At 28.6% G+C, this 19,437-nt stretch overlaps 1 protein-coding gene across 1 annotated transcript; it reads left to right on the top strand.

Annotated features, from left to right (window-relative positions):
• Positions 1 to 888: 888 nt before the first annotated feature.
• Positions 889 to 19,416, top strand: LOC108557786 (epidermal retinol dehydrogenase 2). Its single transcript, XM_017914446.1, has 7 exons — positions 889 to 1,327; positions 11,678 to 12,003; positions 15,011 to 15,135; positions 16,467 to 16,577; positions 18,406 to 18,574; positions 18,635 to 18,830; positions 18,887 to 19,416. The coding sequence occupies exons 2-7, from the start codon at positions 11,760 to 11,762 to the stop codon at positions 19,053 to 19,055; spliced, it is 1,014 nt and encodes a 337-aa protein (XP_017769935.1). The 5' UTR covers positions 889 to 1,327; positions 11,678 to 11,759; the 3' UTR covers positions 19,056 to 19,416.
• Positions 19,417 to 19,437: the final 21 nt, after the last annotated feature.

Raw genomic sequence — 19,437 nt, 5'->3', positions numbered from 1 at the left:
TACCGTTTTTCTATAATAAAGAAAATATTGTTTAAGGATTGGCAATTATTTCGCGTTTTATCATATTTTAACCAAACATTAATTAATCTAATTAAAGATAATTAAATAAACTTTCCAATGAGCCTTTTTTGAGACATGTAGTTATTACAGTTTGCTTGTAATTAGTTATAAAAGTTAAAGAAATATTTTTTTAAGTCTCATGTTTTCACGCATGCAGTATTTCTCGATAAGTACGTATGCTATCAATGTTCTAATTAAAGCTATAAAAGTACAGGTTTTAATATACATAGATAGAAAGATTGATTACTTTTATCATATCACAGCAATAAGTTGTCAAAATTGAAAAAAAACACAAGAAACTCACACAACTCGTCTTGTTCAAAATATTAAACACTTTAATTACTATAGGCTTCATATATTTAGATGTATATATTTTTCTGTAATGAGTTGTGAAGGCTTAACAATTAATTATTGTTAATTAACATATTGAATACTCTAATTAAAGTCAAATCTAATTAAAGTTTAAACTACAAGCATGTGATTTTAGATATTATTGTTTTTTTTTTGAAATCAAAACAAATTTGAACAATTAAATTTGAAAGAAATGAAGTACCTTCACATTTGATTTTATTACTCGACAACCGCGCGTGTTAATTAAATAATTAAAACTAAAGCTATAAGTTTTAATTTAACTATAAAACTAGTTTTGTAGCTATTAAAAGTTGAACAATAATTTTTTAATGAATACTTTGAACTATATTCTAAAATCACGTTTAAATAAGGCAATTTTCTTTGTACGAAGTCGCACATCCTTAGAACCAGTTATACGGTTTCCTCCCATCTCTCTAAGTATCAAAGTAGGTCCATATCGTAGCGACAAAACTTTCACCTTCTGCATGTCGTCTACTAACAACATCTAACCTACTGACTGACTGACTCAAGAAAATCGATTCGAGACAGTCGGAGAAATAATTCATAACTGAAAAGCACGTGCTTCGACGGGACGCAGCAGCAGCAGCAGTTCCGTAAAAGAACGCAGGGGAGTGTTGCGAGTGAGCGTCGCGACGCCGGCGTCTGCGCACCCCAAAACAAAAGAGCGGCGCGGTGGCGGCGGTTCCGCAGTACGTCGAGCCCTCTCCAAACGTACCGATCCTCAGCAATCCGTCCGAAAATCGCGTCGTTAACGAACATACTCGTTGTTTGCATTGCACATCATCAAAAGTTATTCGACCGTTAACTAACCGACAGTTACGATAATCGACTTGTTACTTAAACCGATTGACAGCTGCATCGGTTTGGAACAAACTAAATAACAATTAGAAAACAGGTAAGAATTTTCACCTTTCTCTCAATTACAACAAATTATTTACATTGAAAACCACTTTTTTTTAATTATGAAAAAAATAATTATAATTAAGTTTATTCATGATTTGTCCAATTAATTCAATTTTTTTTTAAATCTGTAAATAATTATTACAATTATTTAAAAGAAAATAGTAAATTTTATCAAAATAAATATAAACGTTGGAATGTATTTATGGAAATGATCATTTTTTTTTATAGAATAATTTTAAAATTTATGATACCTTGATATTGGAAAAGTTATGTCGTTTTAAGTGAAAAACATGTCAATAAAAACGTAATTATGAACGAACAATAACACAATATAATACGTGAGTAATAACTGATGATTTCAAATGGTTGCAATCACAAGAAAATAACATTTAATTATTGAGAATTAATTTCATTTGTAAACTGTTGTTGAATGTTTGTATAGAATTATAAAGATGTGTTAATTATTTTACTTAATTATAGATTATGTTATAGCGAAATAGCAACAAAGTTAACAAAATGTAATTACATTAATTTACAACAAAAAATATACTAATTACTTTCACATATTCGTGACCTTTACTAATATAAACTAAGTGTATGTAAAAGCAAATATTTGGAACGGCAGTTAAAATTACTTAAGAAGTTCACATGTCTCGCAAAAGTGAAGCAACACCTGTCTCTGATAATACCGAGATGGGTGACCCTGGCATATTTTCCCATTTCAATATTGGGTTTCAATACAATTTAGAATTTGTGCATTTCAAAATACACTTCACATGCATTATTTTTTTTTTGTAAATCATTCCTCAACGTCATTAGTTGACCTACAAATACAGTGGAACCTCGCTTAAATCCGTTCCAAAATTTCCGGATTTTTAATCGTATAGTGAAATACACTTAAATATGTGTACACAAATGATGTAGCAGACGCACAATCCGGTACTTCTCTTCTCATCGTCACTCGTTATGCGAAATTCATTTTGTTCGTTAAGCGAGGTTTCATATTTTATGCAATTAGAATCGTCATTTTTTGTTATCTGCTGTTTATTTATTATCTATTCCATTCCTGAACGTTCAATAACTCAATTCGCGCTTCACAACAATACAATTGATTATATATTATAAGAGTTTGGTTATTATATAAGTTGAAATTCATATTAAGTAATAAAGAAATTTCAACAATTTTAACTTATAGTTTTCTCAAATATTTCAACTAAAATTTCGATAGTTTCAATACTATTCATTTTGTAAATTATGTAAATTCACAATATTTAAACTTTGTATTTTTTATTTTAATTAGAGAATCCTAATTTTTACAAAATGTAACAATTTTAACTTATAGTTTAGTATAGTTTTCTCAAATACTTCAACTAAAATTTCGATAGTTTCAATACAATTAATTTTGTAAATTCACATTATTTAAACTTTGTATTTTTTATTTTAATTAGACAATCTTAATTTGTACAAATAAAACTTGTTATTTTTTTTGTTCATTCCAATTCGACATTTTTTTTTGATCTAATTGAGTTCTTGTGGGAATTGGCAACATTAAATCAATGTCAATGATTACATAATAATCTGGCAGTGAATAATAAATGAAATGGCAAAAAGAAATCCAGCGAAAAGATTTTTTTTTTCTATAATAATATTACGATGAAAGTCGTTGTAACATCTTCCTACGCATTGCTTTTTTTTACATTCTTAATTATTATATCATTTCATCTTTGAGAATTTTTTCGAGTTACATAAGTTTCACTTGCAAATTGCACAAATCCAATTAAAATAAAATCAATTTTACAAATTTATTTTATTGATTATTATAAGAGTTTGGTTATTATATAAGTTGAAATTCATATTAAGTAATAAAGAAATTTTAACAATTTTAACTTATAGTTTAGTGTAGTTTTCTCAAATATTTCAACTAAAATTTCCATAGTTTCAATACAATTAATTTTGTAAATTCACATTATTTAAACTTTGTATTTTTATTTTAATTAGAAAATCTTGATTTGTACAATTAAAACTTGTTATTTTTTTTGTTCATTCCAATTCGACAATTTTTTTTTGATCTAATTGAGTTCTTGTGGGAATCGGCAACATTAAATCAATGTCAATGATTACATAATAATCTGGCAGTGAATAATAAATGAAATGGCAAAAATAAATCCAGCGAAATGATTTTTTTTCTATAATAATATTACGATGAAAGTCGTTGTAACATCTTCCTACGCATAGCTTTTTTTTACATTCTTAATTATTATATCATTTCATCTTTGAGAATTTCCTCGAGTTACATAAGTTTCACTTGCAAATTGCATGAATCCAATTAAAATAAAATGAATTTAACAAATTTATTTTATTGGTTTTAATTTTATTAAGGTGAAAGTAAATTTATTGAAACGTTCTTTAAAAAAAATATATAAACTAATATGTTTTATAAAATAAAGAATAATTAAAAGCAAAATATCAATAAAATTGTTCAAATTGCGTAACCATTCCAGATCACTGAATTACGAATTGCTATTTTTGTTTCGAAAACAGGAACCAACGAATGCAATTGCGTAAACTGTCTTTTAAAAAAAATGAAATGCAAAATTATGTTGGAAATGAAAAGTAGTTTTTGCATGATGATATGCAAAGTTGTTTCGTATTAATCACTTGTTAGTGGACAGTTAATATGACGTTAACTTTCCACTAATATGTCGTTTTTTTTAATATGACGCTATCTTTCCACTAACATGACGTTAAGTTTCCGCTTAAAATGACGTTAGATTTAAATAAAATTTAATGAGAAGACAATTACACTTTGTGATTTGACGCAACGCGCGAACTGCGGTATGTTAATTGAGAAAGCGAAAGTCGAAAATCTCTGTTCGTTCAACATCGAAGCTGAGGTTAAAAATTCCGACTAGGTTTTTATAGCAAATTTGAAGGTGTTTAGTACAAGAGATTCTGCCGATTGAGCAAAGTATTATTTAATAAATAAACAACTTTCTTCGAACCAATTGTGTAATTTTACGTATAAATTAAATTTTTCAATAATTGTTTGTTTTGTTCGTAAATTCTCATTTGAAAAAAAATTGGAAATACCCAAATTTATTCAAAATTAAATAAAAATGATTTTTTTTTTCGAAAACTTGTAACACCAGTTTTTTTTTTATTGCAACAAGGAAAGTTTCGAATGACATGTAAACACTCCAAAACTTGATCCTCGTTATCTGCAAGGTACTTCGGTTATGGTTTTAATTTTCATTCGCTTATCAATTCCGAACTTATCCAAATGCCGCTTAACATTATCACTTGAAAGATTACATTGTTCCAATTGAAATCAAAATGGATTTGATAATTTTATTTATTTGTTTGTTGTTTTTTCTTGGAAATTTGATATTGAAATCAAAAGAATTCTTTGTGTTATTTATTTATTTTCTTATTGAGATTTGATACACAATTTTGTGTACGAATGGAGAAAATATGTTTGTTTATCAAATAAAAACAAACGTTAATTCTTGTCGCTAATAGCCGAATAAATTGTACGTGCGAAACTTCGCTTTCTCCCGCAAACGAAAACTACATTTCTCATGGAAAATAATACACACAACACTGCGTGTCTGTAACATCCCAAAAAAAAAACATATATTCGAGTTTATTGATTTGTCGCTTGAGAATCTCAACAGATGCGGTTGCATAATTCAGAGCCGGCGTTGCGTAATTAAAGGATTGGGTAATAGTCTCTTCGTAAATAATGAGATGATAGTGGAATCTCGGTGTTGAAATGCAAGACGTCTTGTGTTTTATTTTTTTTAATCTTATTTTCTGTTTATTATATGAATGTTGCATTGTTCTCGAATCGTTAGTTTAAAATAAACAAACAATAATAATAATAAATTAAAAACCGAATCGGTTGCTTAAGACAGTGTTTTGAACATTGGTGTCATTGCTCTGAGAGTTGTTATGACAACACGAGGCGTATGATTACGGTCCTTGAATTAATTATCCAACAATTGCTGCCTTCTGGAAGCTGTTTATCCTCTGCTAATGTTTTTGCTTTTACCAGCCTTGTATACCTTTCAGAACAAACGGATCGTTTCAGGGTTATTTGTATTTAATACCTGATGTTTAATTAATTCAATTAATGCTGCTTGCTTCAATTAAAGTAATGTTGCATTCATACTATGCGTGATACAACTGTTTGTCAAGAGTATCAATTGGTTACCTGGGAGTTCGATAACAGTGACAGTTAATTGACAGCTGCATTTGCACAGTTAGTAGTTGGTACACCTGACAAGCATTTACGTCTCCTGTCACTCATAGTGTGTATACAGTATTACAGACATGACAGTTAACATATTTTATTACTCTTATAACTTGAATTGAAAGCAATGCACTAAAAATTAATGTAATTATTAAAAAGAGTTTAATTACTGTATGTTTCTTTAGAAATCTACACAAGGTGACAGCTGTCACTCGTAATTAAGTATGCAGTATGACACAAATGACACATTTTTGACATAAGGTGACAGCTGTCATTTGAAATCCATTAAAAATTACATGATCCACGACTCATATGTTGAGAAACACTGGTCTACATATTGTTAGTTATTAATATTTAATAACAAAAAATGTAAGCAAATTTGATTAACTAAACGATTCATTTATTTTTTCAAGTAGTAGTCAATTGTTATGCTCTGATTGAGAAATAACTGATTGAAAGGTCAAATTTCGATTGTACTCAGTACACGAAATTGCGGATTGACAAAATAAGAACAAACAAATAAACAAATCAAAGAGACAAGAAATATCTCTTCCTAAAAAAACAAACGTTACGCAACGTGACGTTACATAAGTGAAATATTGTAAAAGACACTTGATAAATTGCTAGAAACTTTGCATGTGAACATAATTGAAGGTAATTATGAGCCTCCGGTTTTGTATTAAATAAAGTCAACGTTTTCCGTAAATCTAAATTGCAAGGAAGTGACATTTCGTAACGTTCATCGAATAAGAAATTACAATTAGTATAATTGACAAATGCTGGATATTGCATATATTGTTCAAATGCACTTTGTAATCAACGAAACTATTAATTAATTATAATGTATCAACAATTAAATTGAGTGTCTTTTTTTCTCATCTTTTTATATATTCATTTTATTAATTGCTCAATTTACTTGTTTATCGACCTTGACTGTGCACAAATACCTTGTTCCAAGTATAAATGAACCGAGACATATTTTGAGTTATAATAATAACAAAATCGAACAAGCCATGAACCGATGAATTTAATTAGTTTTTTTTTGCGGAAATACTGCGGTTAATAACTATTTTTATGATGTTACATAATACATTTTGTTTATTATTATTATTCTTAATTGGTTTATTTTTTTTAAACATTAAACTAGTTCAGATTTTATAATTTCCTTATTTTTTTTTTAATTGTAAACAATTTTGTTATTTCCAAATATTAGTTTTACATCATAATGTTTACATATAATTTTTAAAATGATTAATTATAAATTAATAGAAATGAAAAAAATATTGCAATTATGATTATTCACATATTCAAGTTAAAATTATTTTTAAATAATGTAATTAAAATTTTACAGTTTAATTTTTTTATTCGCCGTTTTTAATACAAACATTATTATATATATTTAACTTTGACATTTTAACATTAACATTGACGTTTTGACATTTTGAAATTTCAACATTGACATTTCATCAATGACATTTACTTGAAGCGCAAAGTTGACACTTTCTCATATTATTTTATCATATTGACATTTCTGAAAATTACTTTGTGAACATATTTAATAAAGTAGAAAGAAATAATTACTGACATTGACGTTTAAAATTGACATTTCTGAAAATTACTTTGTGTACATATTTAATAAAGTAGAAAGAAATAATTACTGCATTGACATATTGACATTTCAACATTGACATTTACTTGTAGGGCAAACTAGACCCTTTCTCATATTATTTTATGATATTAACATTTCTGAAAATTACTTTGTGAACATATTTAATAAAATGGAAAGAAATAATTACTGACATTGACGTTTTGACATTTCAAAATTGACATTTGCCTGAAGGGCAAACTAGACCCTTTCTCATATTATTTTATGATATTGACATTTCTGAAAATTACTTTGTGAACATATTTAACAACATAGAAAGAAATAATTACTGACATTGACGTTTTGACTATTTAACAATGACATTTTGACATTTCAACATTTCAACATTGACCTTTACTTTAAAGTCAAACTAGACCCTTTCTCATATTATTTTATCATATTGACATTTCTGAAAATTATTTTGTAAACATATTTAATAACATAGAAAGAAATAATTACTGACATTGACTTTTTGACATTTTAACATTGACATTTCATCAATGACATTTACTTGAAGGGCAAACTAGACCCTTTCTCATATTATTTTATCATGTTGACATTTCTGAAAATTACTTTTTGAACATATTTAATAAAGTAGAAAGAAATAATTACTGACATTTTAACATTGACATTTCATCAATGACATTTACTTGAAGGGCAAACTAGACCCTTTCTCATAATATTTTATCATATTGACATTTCTGAAAATTACTTTGTGAACATATTTAAGAACATAGGAAGAAATAATTATAAATAAACTAGAACAACGTTATTTTCAAAATAATTGTCAAAGTATTCAGGATTTATTCGTATTTATTTTCATTTGTGTATAAGGTTTCTATCGATCGGTAAGAGACACCATACAATATTATTTCATACATGCACACTCTATATTTATACAATAATTTATATAATCCTTGACATGCATATATCATCTATTGTTATTATTTTTAACTTGATTAATATCAAATAATCATTCTCAATTAACAATAACTTAGATTTAAAAAATAAAAAAAAATAAATATTTACTACTTCTTTCAATTAATTCTGAAAAGGAAGTTAAAAAAAAACTTGTTTACAATTTACTATAATTGTGATACTTAAACTGTATTAATAACAATTCGCATAAAACATAAGTGCAATTCCTTGTATGTCGTATACAAGCGACATCCTTGACACAAAACATGGTTTTTGTCCTTTTATTCCGAAAACAACGAACAAATCCTGCTTAAAGTCCTGACATTACGTACAAGTTTGTTAGTGCATGAAATCAAGGATAACGTTGATGTTTTTTGTTTTGTTTCATTATATTTTGAGTGCGGAATTGATTTGATTTTACGGTTCGTGCTTAATACAGTTGTAAGAACCAAAAACAAAACGAATGTTTTGCTTGTGAAGCCGCAACAAAACGTGCCTTTCTGCGGTATATTCATATCCATCCTTCGATTGAGTGCAAGTTTTTTTTCGTTCGATCCATCGTCAATTTGCCATTCGCTCATTTGCATTCCGACATTGTTCAAAGTCGACAACATTCGTTCTCTCAGGTGAGCAATTTATTTCATTTCTCTCCAAACGGCACGTTTAATTACCTGGATTCTGGTAAAAAAAAACTAACATTTCTGAATGTCACGAAAAATTAATTTATCGTCTTCCTTATAATTTAAATTGTTTTTTTTAAATTTATAATATTCCCAACATCCCAAAAATAACTTTATGATCAAAACTTGTCTTACCTTAAATGTTTTTAATTATCATTTATGTTCCACAACCGAAGTTCTACTGTACATCAAAGCAAATAACTAAATGAGTTGATTAAACATTTACATTTTATACCTATTATCAATATTCAACAAATTACCTTTATAAAGCCTTGTAAAACATATCCCATTGATTAGAATAATCTGGATGCGTGAAAGTTCTTTTGATATGGAAATATTTCCGTAATTACAAACGGGAACGGTACTAAATTATACGACCTGTAATATATCATAAATAATTGTATTCAAATGGTATTCCGCTTTTTTATTGTTACACGAATGTTTATATAACAATAATTATACATAACAATGGTAATTTTAATTTTTTTCTACATTACGAATTCATTTGCATACGATTTTGAATTAATTCGTAAGAGTGCATTGAATAAATCTAATTATAGGTATAATCTGATAATAAAATCATTATATAGATATTAATATTTACGTCAGCATTGTTAATAAAAAATATATCGTAATATCATCGATTAGTAACAAGATTAATGCCAGTAAATTGAATTTCGAACAACTTTTCTTTATGATGTTTTCATTTTAATAAAGCAATAAACAATGTTCCTTACGTAATGTTGTTAATTATAACAAAACTGTAGTATTACAATAGTATTGTTCAACCTTTTGACAGCACTACCCTAATATATTTGATTGTAGTTGTACTGTGAATTCGATTTGACACAAGGTGACAGTTGTCATTCATAGTCATGTATGCAGTATGACACAAATGACAGTTAACACAGTTTGACATAAGGTGACAGCTGTCATTTCGCGATCCACTAAAAAAATAACATTAAAATTAACAATATCATTATATCATCGATTAGTAACATTATGATTAATGCCGGTAAATTGAATTTGGAACGACTTTTCTTTATGATACGTTCATTTTAATAAACCAATAAACAATGTTCAAATTATAATAATAATATCGAATTATAACAAAACTGCTATTGTAATACATAGCATTTCTCAACATTTTGACGGCATTACCCCAATATATTTGATTGTAGTTGTACTGCGACTAAATTTGCTCGATTTGACACAAGGTGACAGCATAGGTGACTCATAGTCATGTATGCAGTATGACACAAATGACAGTTAACACTTTTTTTGACATAAGGTGACAGCTATCATTTCACGATCCATTAAATTTAAAAAAAATAACAATATGGTAATATTGGAAAATTGTAACATTATGATTATTGCAAGTAAATTGAATTTGAAACAACAACAATGTTCGTTACGTAATGTGAAAATTATGTTTAAATTAAAATACTAAATAGACATACTAAGTTACAATAATACCATAATATCATAAATAATTCCACAATTTAAATTTACAATTTCTTTTAAATATTTTTATTACTTAAAATGTGGACGAATTATATTTTTTTAATTTTCAATATACACCAATAATTGAACTGTATGAAAGACAAACAAAATTCATTAGTTGAATCAATTTTATTTCCATTCAAAGAGACAAAAACTTTTTTTGATAAAAAAGATGATTTTTACAAACATTTTGACATTTTATGTTTTTCAAATGAAAGTGAAAGTGATAAAACATTTACGTATTCGATAAGAAAGCACTTAAAATTAGGTGATTATAGAAAAAAAAAATTCTTATATGGTTTGTAAATGTACTGCAATTCTAGTAGACAGAAAATCATTGGTGACTCATTACTAATTTTTGTAGTAAACAGATGAAATCTTAAAAAATGTGATTTTTTCACAAACTATAACAGATTGAATGAATTCAAAGATGCATATGAAAGCTGGATGTTTGGGGAATGTAGCGAGTATATTTGCTGTGAATTCAAAGAATAAATGCAGAAATCTTACATAATAATCTCAAATCCTTATTTGTATGTAATTAAATAAAACTAATTCAATTAGTTATTCGGCCCGATTTTGGTTTTAAATTATTTAATTGGTTTTTTCCTTTGGTTTTCAAATTTTGCTAATGAATTATGTATACGGAGGTCAGAAACGAAATGTACAAAAGTAAATCAAGTAACACGTACGAAGTTAACAATGACAATTAATTAAGTTTAACTAGAGGAATTGCTGAAGTAGAAATTGCTTTCCGCTCCGACCATTTCACTTCTTTCTCCAACGTTCATTATCCATTTGTTTGTTTTTATTTTCGGGGATTTTTCTCTGTTTCTTTCGTTCTTTATTTCTTTCTTTCCGAACCGCTGATGACGAAAGAAAGTCTCGTGTCGTTACCCAATCCGAGGTGTAACAAGCGACAGAGAAACCGAAACCAAAAGAAGAAGACGACATTTCCACCGAAGAAAGTGTTCACCAGTCTGCATACACAGAGCGCTCATATATTTTTTTTCTTCCTTTTATAAATCATCAAGCCGCATTTGAATACGCAACAGATTCACTTTCACTTCGCCTCCCAAACTGGACCTGCAGATCAATTGTAAATTTCCGAAGAGTTTCAAGTTTTCACTCTCCTCCATCGTGTGGATGGATATTATTTTCGCGATTTGCTTGGATCTGTGTGCATTTGCGTTCATTCTTTGTTTGCCTGGCATTTGGCGAGGTATTCAGGTTATTTTCCCTTTCTAAAAAAATATATATATATACATTCGTGTGAGCGAGTGAAAAAAAAAACGCAGCTCGGCATCTCGAAATTTAAAAAGAAAATAAAAACTCTTGTTTCAGTTCGTTCGAGGAGGTTCGCAGTGGTGTGTGATGCGAGAGCAATAAGGACGAGACAAGGATTAAATAATAAGTGCGATTCGAGATGGCTGTGCAGGCTTCGCTCATGAAGACGATGATGGATGTGATCGGATTCCTCTTCATCTCCATCGGCATGATCGTCACGTCGATCGTGAAGTGTTTGATGCCGAGCAGTTACAAGCCTTTCAAGAACTGCAAAGGTGAAATCATCTTGATCACCGGTGGCGGAAGCGGTTTGGGACGGCTGATGGCTATGAGATTCGCGAGGCTCGGTGCTACGATCGTAGTATGGGACATCAATGAACCAGGTATGAGATATGAGAGCATGCTAGTAATATAGTGATGCAACTTCTCCAGAACATCTTTTCTTTTGGTAGCATTTGGAAAAAAAGTAAAATCGTAATAATTTCAAAACAACATGAAATTAATTTTAAACTTTTCTTTTAATGAACAAAACTTTTTAAATTTTGCAATTTTTCTTCATTTGAAAATATTTCATTCAAAACTATTGATATGATGATCATCTTTTTACTAATTTATTCGAAATGATTTAATAACGTAATTTCTATACTTTGGAACTACTTCAAAGTCTCATTCATTGTTTACTTTCCATATATTTTTTTTGTTATAATCATTTACTGAAAATTTTTCCATTCAATTACGCTGCGATACTAATATTTAAGAATTAATTTCTTCTTATAGCAATACGACAAATATCTCCCATGAAGTCTTTACTTTATGAGGTAAATATTTGATCTCTTGAATGAATTGAATAAATTTCTATATGAATCCTTCATATATTTGACGTTGATATCCAAATAATCCTAAAGGAAGACTTATATACTGTAGCCTCAATAATGTCTCTATACTAAATCTGAATTAAAGTAATTAAAAGGAAACAATTATGCTGAGATCATTCTAAATTCTATTAAAATAATAAATTAAATCTCATTTTCACAATTTTTCATAAACTTATTTAGATATTAAATTATGAAAGCAATAAAAATCAATTAATGATTGCTTTAATATAAAATTGAATTATAATATTTATGAGAGAAAAAATCAATTTGGTTTTAGTTCTATATGCAATTTATATAATATTAAAATTTGTTAATCTCTATACATTTCGCCTTGTAACTACATTTTTTTTACCAACAACAATGTGACCACAAAGATTATCTATTGCTTCGAAACATATCAAAATGTAGTTTCCATATAATAATAATTAAACCGTTTTATCATCAGAAAAAATAACTTACTAAATTTAAACAAAATACAATTCAAAATCGATTTAATTTTATTTCTTGTCTATGTCCGTTACAAGATTAATACACAAAGTGGGAAATTGTGACATCTTTGTGGTAGATTTTATAAATTAATGGAATAGAAACTTTCATTACTAAATTTACAAGTTGTTAACTAAATTTATAACAACACATCTCATTACTCTGATTTAAAATCGAAGTCATCAACATTATTATTTTGTATACAGATAATAAGACTTACGAAGTAGCTCCGTTCCGTAAGTCGAATTTGTTCGCAAGTAGGGGAATTTAAAAAATTCAAAATATTTTTATCTTACCACACTTTATCATGGTTTTTACTTTTATATATGTTAAATTCCGTATTACTGACTGCATAAATTTGAAAAAATAGGTTAAAATAAAGAAAATACTTACTTACAAATACTTTTCAATGTAGACATCACAATTATTTAGTACATCTTCCAAAAATATTATATTTTATTAAAGGAATTATCAATTTTTGTTTATCACAATATATCTCCAATATATCTGCAACAAGTTAGAGATTTTAGAATTTTGTTCGTAAGCTTGAGAGTTCGTAAGTCGAGAGTTTATAAGTCGAGAGATACCTGTATTAAGTTGTTATATTTATACATTCTTGGTTTTCACTCTTTCAAATACGAATATTATTTTTTTTGTTAAAGGCAACTTTTGTATAGAAGTCCTTTTTCATTATGTGATTAATGTGACTTGTAACCAAAAGAAGATGAAATGATAATGTTGTAATAATGAAACAATCAAAATTTAAAGTTTATTGTTATTTCTCCTTGGTAATTTCCAGATAAATCGCGTTATTTTCTTGAAATAAACGATTCAAAGTCGTTTGCGGGTGGAATAATAAATAGTTTTTTTTTTTATTGTCGATTCATTCATTTAGTAAATTGGCAAACCACCTTTTTATAAATTTTAAAATTCCATTCGCGTTTTTGGTAAGTGATCAAATGTCGAGACGAATTTTGAATGTAAACACGCGAATTTATATTAAATTCACGACAAAAATGATTATGAATTAGACACGATTATGTAAAAATAATGATGATTATCTTAATGTTATTTTTCTCAAAACTTTGTTTAACATATTCATTCAATTATGTTGATTTGAAAAAAAATTGCAAAAAATGTTTTTTCTTTAGAAAATAGCGCATAACAAACAATTATAAACAAACCTTACTCTACAAAACATGAAAATTAAAATCAATCACGTTTAATATAGAAATTGCTTGAGCGATGCAGATGCGTGATTAATTATAAAAATGAACATAATTATAAAAAATATATATTGAGGCTGGGAAACGAGAACGGTTTCGCATCGGTGATTACCGCAGTTTTCTTCATCTCCGCCAATGCTTGGGAAGAGGAAAAAAATACAATTATTTATATACCAACTGGAATTTATCAGTCAATTAAGCCAATTAAACGTTAATCCGTGTGAATTATAGCTAATTATCGAAAGAATTTCCTGTTTGAACCTAAATTGCTCCAGTAAATTGGTCTACTTTATATACAATTGCTAATATCGTACGAACAATGCGCACCAATTACATAAAATGACGCCGTCATATGACATATGTCAATATTTATATAATTATAGTAGAATTTATGTCGTACTTATTAATTTTATGATTGACATTGACATTAAAATGACATTGACATATCTGTCAATATTTCAATTTAGTGACGCCATCTATAAACATTACAGATACTATATTCAAAATATTAATTGCATAATTATTTAAACTAAAGACTTTTAGAGAATTAGCAGAAAGTTTGAATTTATTTAAACTAAAGATTCAAGGTTTCTTTGATTTGTAACATTGTAACAGTTACGTTTCTTTCTGTCTCCGGTTTATTACACTTCTTTTTTTTTCGAGTAAGGAATGTTTGTTTTGGTTTTCGCTCGGTAATTGCGCAACGTTTTTAGAAAGCCTGTCCGGACACAGTTTGTTCAACTTTAAACTTGGCGCTCGTTTTACTCGAGACCCAGATTTCTTTAACAATTCTTCTGTTCCAGGTATCCAGGAGACTGTGAAGCTGGTGGAAGCCGACGGAGGAAAAGCCCACGGCTACAAATGCAACATCGCCGACAGGGAATGCGTCTACAAGACCGCAGATCTTGTCCGAAAGGAAGTTGGAAATGTAAGTTTTTTTTATACTTTAGAAATTTAATTCCTAAAACTAAAAACCATGATTTCTTGAAGTTTACTTTAAACGTTCTTAAAAATAATGAAATATTATTATAAATTTTATATTTTAATTGATATTTTACATTGTTGGACAAAAATGCAAATTTAAATCTAATTAAATTAAGTTAAAGTGAAAAGAAATATAACACTAAATTAATAAATTAATCATTAAGAAATAGAGTTTCAAAAGTTTTATAGTAATCTTTCTATAGTTTTCTTAAGAATTCTAAAGGAAATGATGTAATAACGCTTTGGCAGAAAGCCAATTGTACTTTGTCCCATGAATATTAAATTTTTTGTGCATAAATACACATGAATACATACATTTTGTAGTAAAAATATATATTTTTTTTATTTAAAATCTACAATTAAATGATATAATTCATTAATTAGTGTTAAAACAATACAAAAATAGCAAATTTTGTTTATATTGCATTGAATTTATAGAAACTTGTTAAATATACAATGCACATACCTAGTTCAACGGCCTTCGATTAACAATTTACATATTCACTATTTTTCTTTTCACAATAAAAAAATGTGCGTTTCGATACATGCAATGAATTATTCTGGAAATAATAGTAAATCATCACTTATTCTTCTTTGATTTACCGATTTGTGTTTCATTCACACTAAAAATTCAATATATATATACAGTAGAACCTCGTTTAACGAGCAAAATGAATTGTAAGAAAAATTACTCGCTTAACGAACGAAGTTTCGCATAACGAGTGACAATGAGAAGAGAAGTCCCGGATTGCGCGACTTCTACATCATTTTTTTTAACTTGTCTACACATATTTAAATGTATTTTTGAATATGTTTCACTATACGAGTAAAAGGTTCCACTGTATAATTGTTTTAGTGTAAATGAACTACTATTTACTGGAATGAATATATAGTTTAAAAATAGTTCAAATTAATTAATAATTGTATAAGTTGTATATTTTCTAGAAAAACACGTTGATTTTAGTTGAATTTACTTTATGTTTTCTTAACGATAGATTTTCAATATTCAATTTTATAACAGAAATTATAAAAGAAAAACAATTTATAAAATCAACTGTTGAATATGAAAAAAATACTTGAAATTAATGTGTACTTATTCTATCATTTAGTGTAATTTAAAGTTATTATATAAGTTTCGTAGAACTTTTTTTTTATTTCTGCTCGCAACTTTGCGTGTCCATCGTTGCAACGGTTACGCAACAACATCTCTTCAATTGGTCAATCTCTAATTGCGTGTATTTACGTTTCTTCTTTGTTTTTTTCTCTCTCTCTCAGGTGACCATGCTGATCAACAATGCCGGCGTTGTTTCCGGTGAATTCCTGCTGAAGACGCCGGACCACTTAATCCAGAGGACCTTCGACGTCAACATCGTCTCCCACTTTTGGGTGAGTTTAAATAAAATAACAGATAAATGCGTATACGGAACAAACTGAAATTGTCCTATTTGATAATTCTATATTTTGTTCAAAATTTGTATCCGGGACCGAAATTACTCGACCTTCGATGTCACGTTTCGTTATTTGCTTTTACTAAATATTATTTATCAATATTTCTTACGATGTTCTTGATATTTGAACAACTGCAGGAAATGTTTGAATTATCAAGGCAACTGTTATTTAATAATTAAATGCCAACAAAATATCAAGACACGAAACGAAATTGAAAGTAAAATAATTATAATTTTTTTTTTGCTATTAATTTTATTATTATAATTTACAACTCACTTAAGACGTTCTAAGTTTATACATAAAATATGCAAATGAAGCAATACATTTTTTTTTCTAATACTGACAATTCTTTTTGGGAATTCCCAAATCATTCACTTTCTTGAAACGAATCGAACTTGCACTTTCGCGATTGATATTGATATTTGCTTGCGACAAACTCAAATCGTTATGTACATTGTGATAAATTGACACCTACCTACTCTATCCGTTACGCAATGATCTGCTGCTTGTGAACGCACACAGTGATTCAAGAAAAGAAAAAAAAGAAGTTAACTATGAAACGGGGACAGTGAACATTTTGCAAATAATTATCTGGCACTTATCATTGTCGCTATTAGTATTTGTTTATTTCACCATCAGCAAATATTACATAACACCTGCAATGAAAGTTGTGTAAAATATTTTGGGTGATGAATAATTTGGTAAAAGTATTTGAGAAACTATACAAATGTTTGATAGCCATTCAAATAAAAAAAACACTTAATTTGTATGTTTGTCTACGTTTATTAATTTCATTTTCCATCTGCAAATATTACATAACAATTTTTTTTATATAAATTGTACTAGGTAATCTAAATTAGTTCATCCAATGAAAGTTTTGGTCAAAATTATTTGAGAAAATTGCAAAAAAAAAATGACAAATGTTTGATAGCCAGTTTTGAAAGAAACCACCTAAAAACATTGTTTTCATTCACGAACTTGTAAGAAGGAAAATAACAAAGCGGACTAAAAATAAATTGAAACAAACATAACAATAATTTGCATATGCTAAGTGTTTTTTTACAGTTGCTTTTATTTATATAACTAATTAATGTTGATTGCTACATTCATGGTTTTTTGTGAACTGATTTTAGTTTTTAATTATTGTTAATTATATTAAGTCTCCTTGACTTTGCTCGATGTTATTGTATAATAATTTTTACAATCGTTTACCGAAGGTTAACCAATTATAAGCAAAACTAAACGTGAAACTTGTACAGGGCCATGTAAGGAGGTGGGATAAGCAACGAAAGGGGACGGCATTAACTGTGTTCACACATGGAATTCGACCGATCAAAGTTGAAAAAATGAAACAAATAACGCTTGAAAAAAGAACATTTTAGTGATTTTCTCGGAAACTATAATATATTTAATAGTTGCTTAAAAGATGCTTATTAATGCTGGATGATTGAGGAATGTATCGAGTAGTCAAACTTTGCTATGATTTCATCCATTTGGCTGTGTTAATTAATTGTTTTTTAACACTAGATTTTTTTTTAAATAGTTTGAAAATTCTTAAATCGGTTGTAATTGTTTTTATTGGAATGCAATGATTATGTATTTGGTAGATATATGAAGAAGTATTTTGAATTGCAACATCGTCGTGAATCGGGCTATGGAGACAAATGTTGAGCGCATATTTTCCTTGACACGCAAATGCAAAATCGTCCTTGCGCCCGAACGTCCTTTCACTACAACTGCTTATATGTATCATCTTTCTTTCCAGACCACGAAAGCCTTTCTGCCAAATATGATCGAGAATGATCACGGTCACATAGTGACGATCGCTTCGATGGCCGGACATGTGGGAATTTGCAAATTGGTCGACTACTGTTCCTCCAAGTACGCTGCCGTAGGCTTCGACGAATCCCTGAGAGTCGAGCTTGAGGTTCAAGGTAATATTACCTAAAATAAATAAACCACCCTCTAAATAACACTCTCTTATATCAAAACAGGTATCAAAGGAGTAAGAACAACGGTGGTCTGTCCATACTTCATCCAATCTACAGGCATGTTCGATGACGTTATGTCCAGGTTCGTTCCAACTCTGAAGTCCAACGACGTCGCCGATAGAATTGTATTAGGAATTCGAAGGGAAGAGCTGTACGTCATGATGCCAACACTGTTTCGCTACACCTTCTGGCTCAAATGGTAAGTTTAACCATCCTTCAGTTAGCTTGGAAATTAATTTGAACTGTTATTTGTAGGGTGGTACCATGGGGCATGGTCTCTATGTTCCTCAGAAACCTCGTACCAGATGCGTCTCCTCATCAAGTGGACGATAAAGTGAAATCAGAGAAACCTTTGGATAACGGCACCAAAGAGTCTAACCTCACTGCAATCGATTCCAATTTCCATTTGCACCAGAGGAAGTGATGACGAGCAACGCGTTAAACATCCATAAACTTGTGAATATAATAAGTGCGGACAATAAGTTCGGTTTCCTTCGTCAATCAAGGGATTGACCGACGACAATATCTAATCGGGTTTTCGTTCAATTACATAATTAATTAGTATTTAGACGCATTGGGGGCATATCGTTTGCAAATTTTCAGAAGAGCAATTGTGATACAAATAATGCAATTATTTTAATGTTCTCTACTACCGTTTTTATCAAAACTGAATATATTGTAAAACTAAATATATATATATTATTGTTTTTAAGTATGTTAACGTTAAGTAAATAAACAGAGATATTTTATTGATCCATGCACTTTATTATAAGCTAATGACTAGATTTCATATTTCTTTCATTTTT

The sequence above is a fragment of the Nicrophorus vespilloides genome, unplaced genomic scaffold (assembly GCF_001412225.1).
Source record: "Nicrophorus vespilloides isolate i.1.1-1 unplaced genomic scaffold, Nicve_v1.0, whole genome shotgun sequence".
NCBI classification, from domain to species: domain Eukaryota; kingdom Metazoa; phylum Arthropoda; class Insecta; order Coleoptera; family Silphidae; genus Nicrophorus; species Nicrophorus vespilloides.
This window is presented reverse-complemented; position numbering and strand designations above follow the sequence as displayed.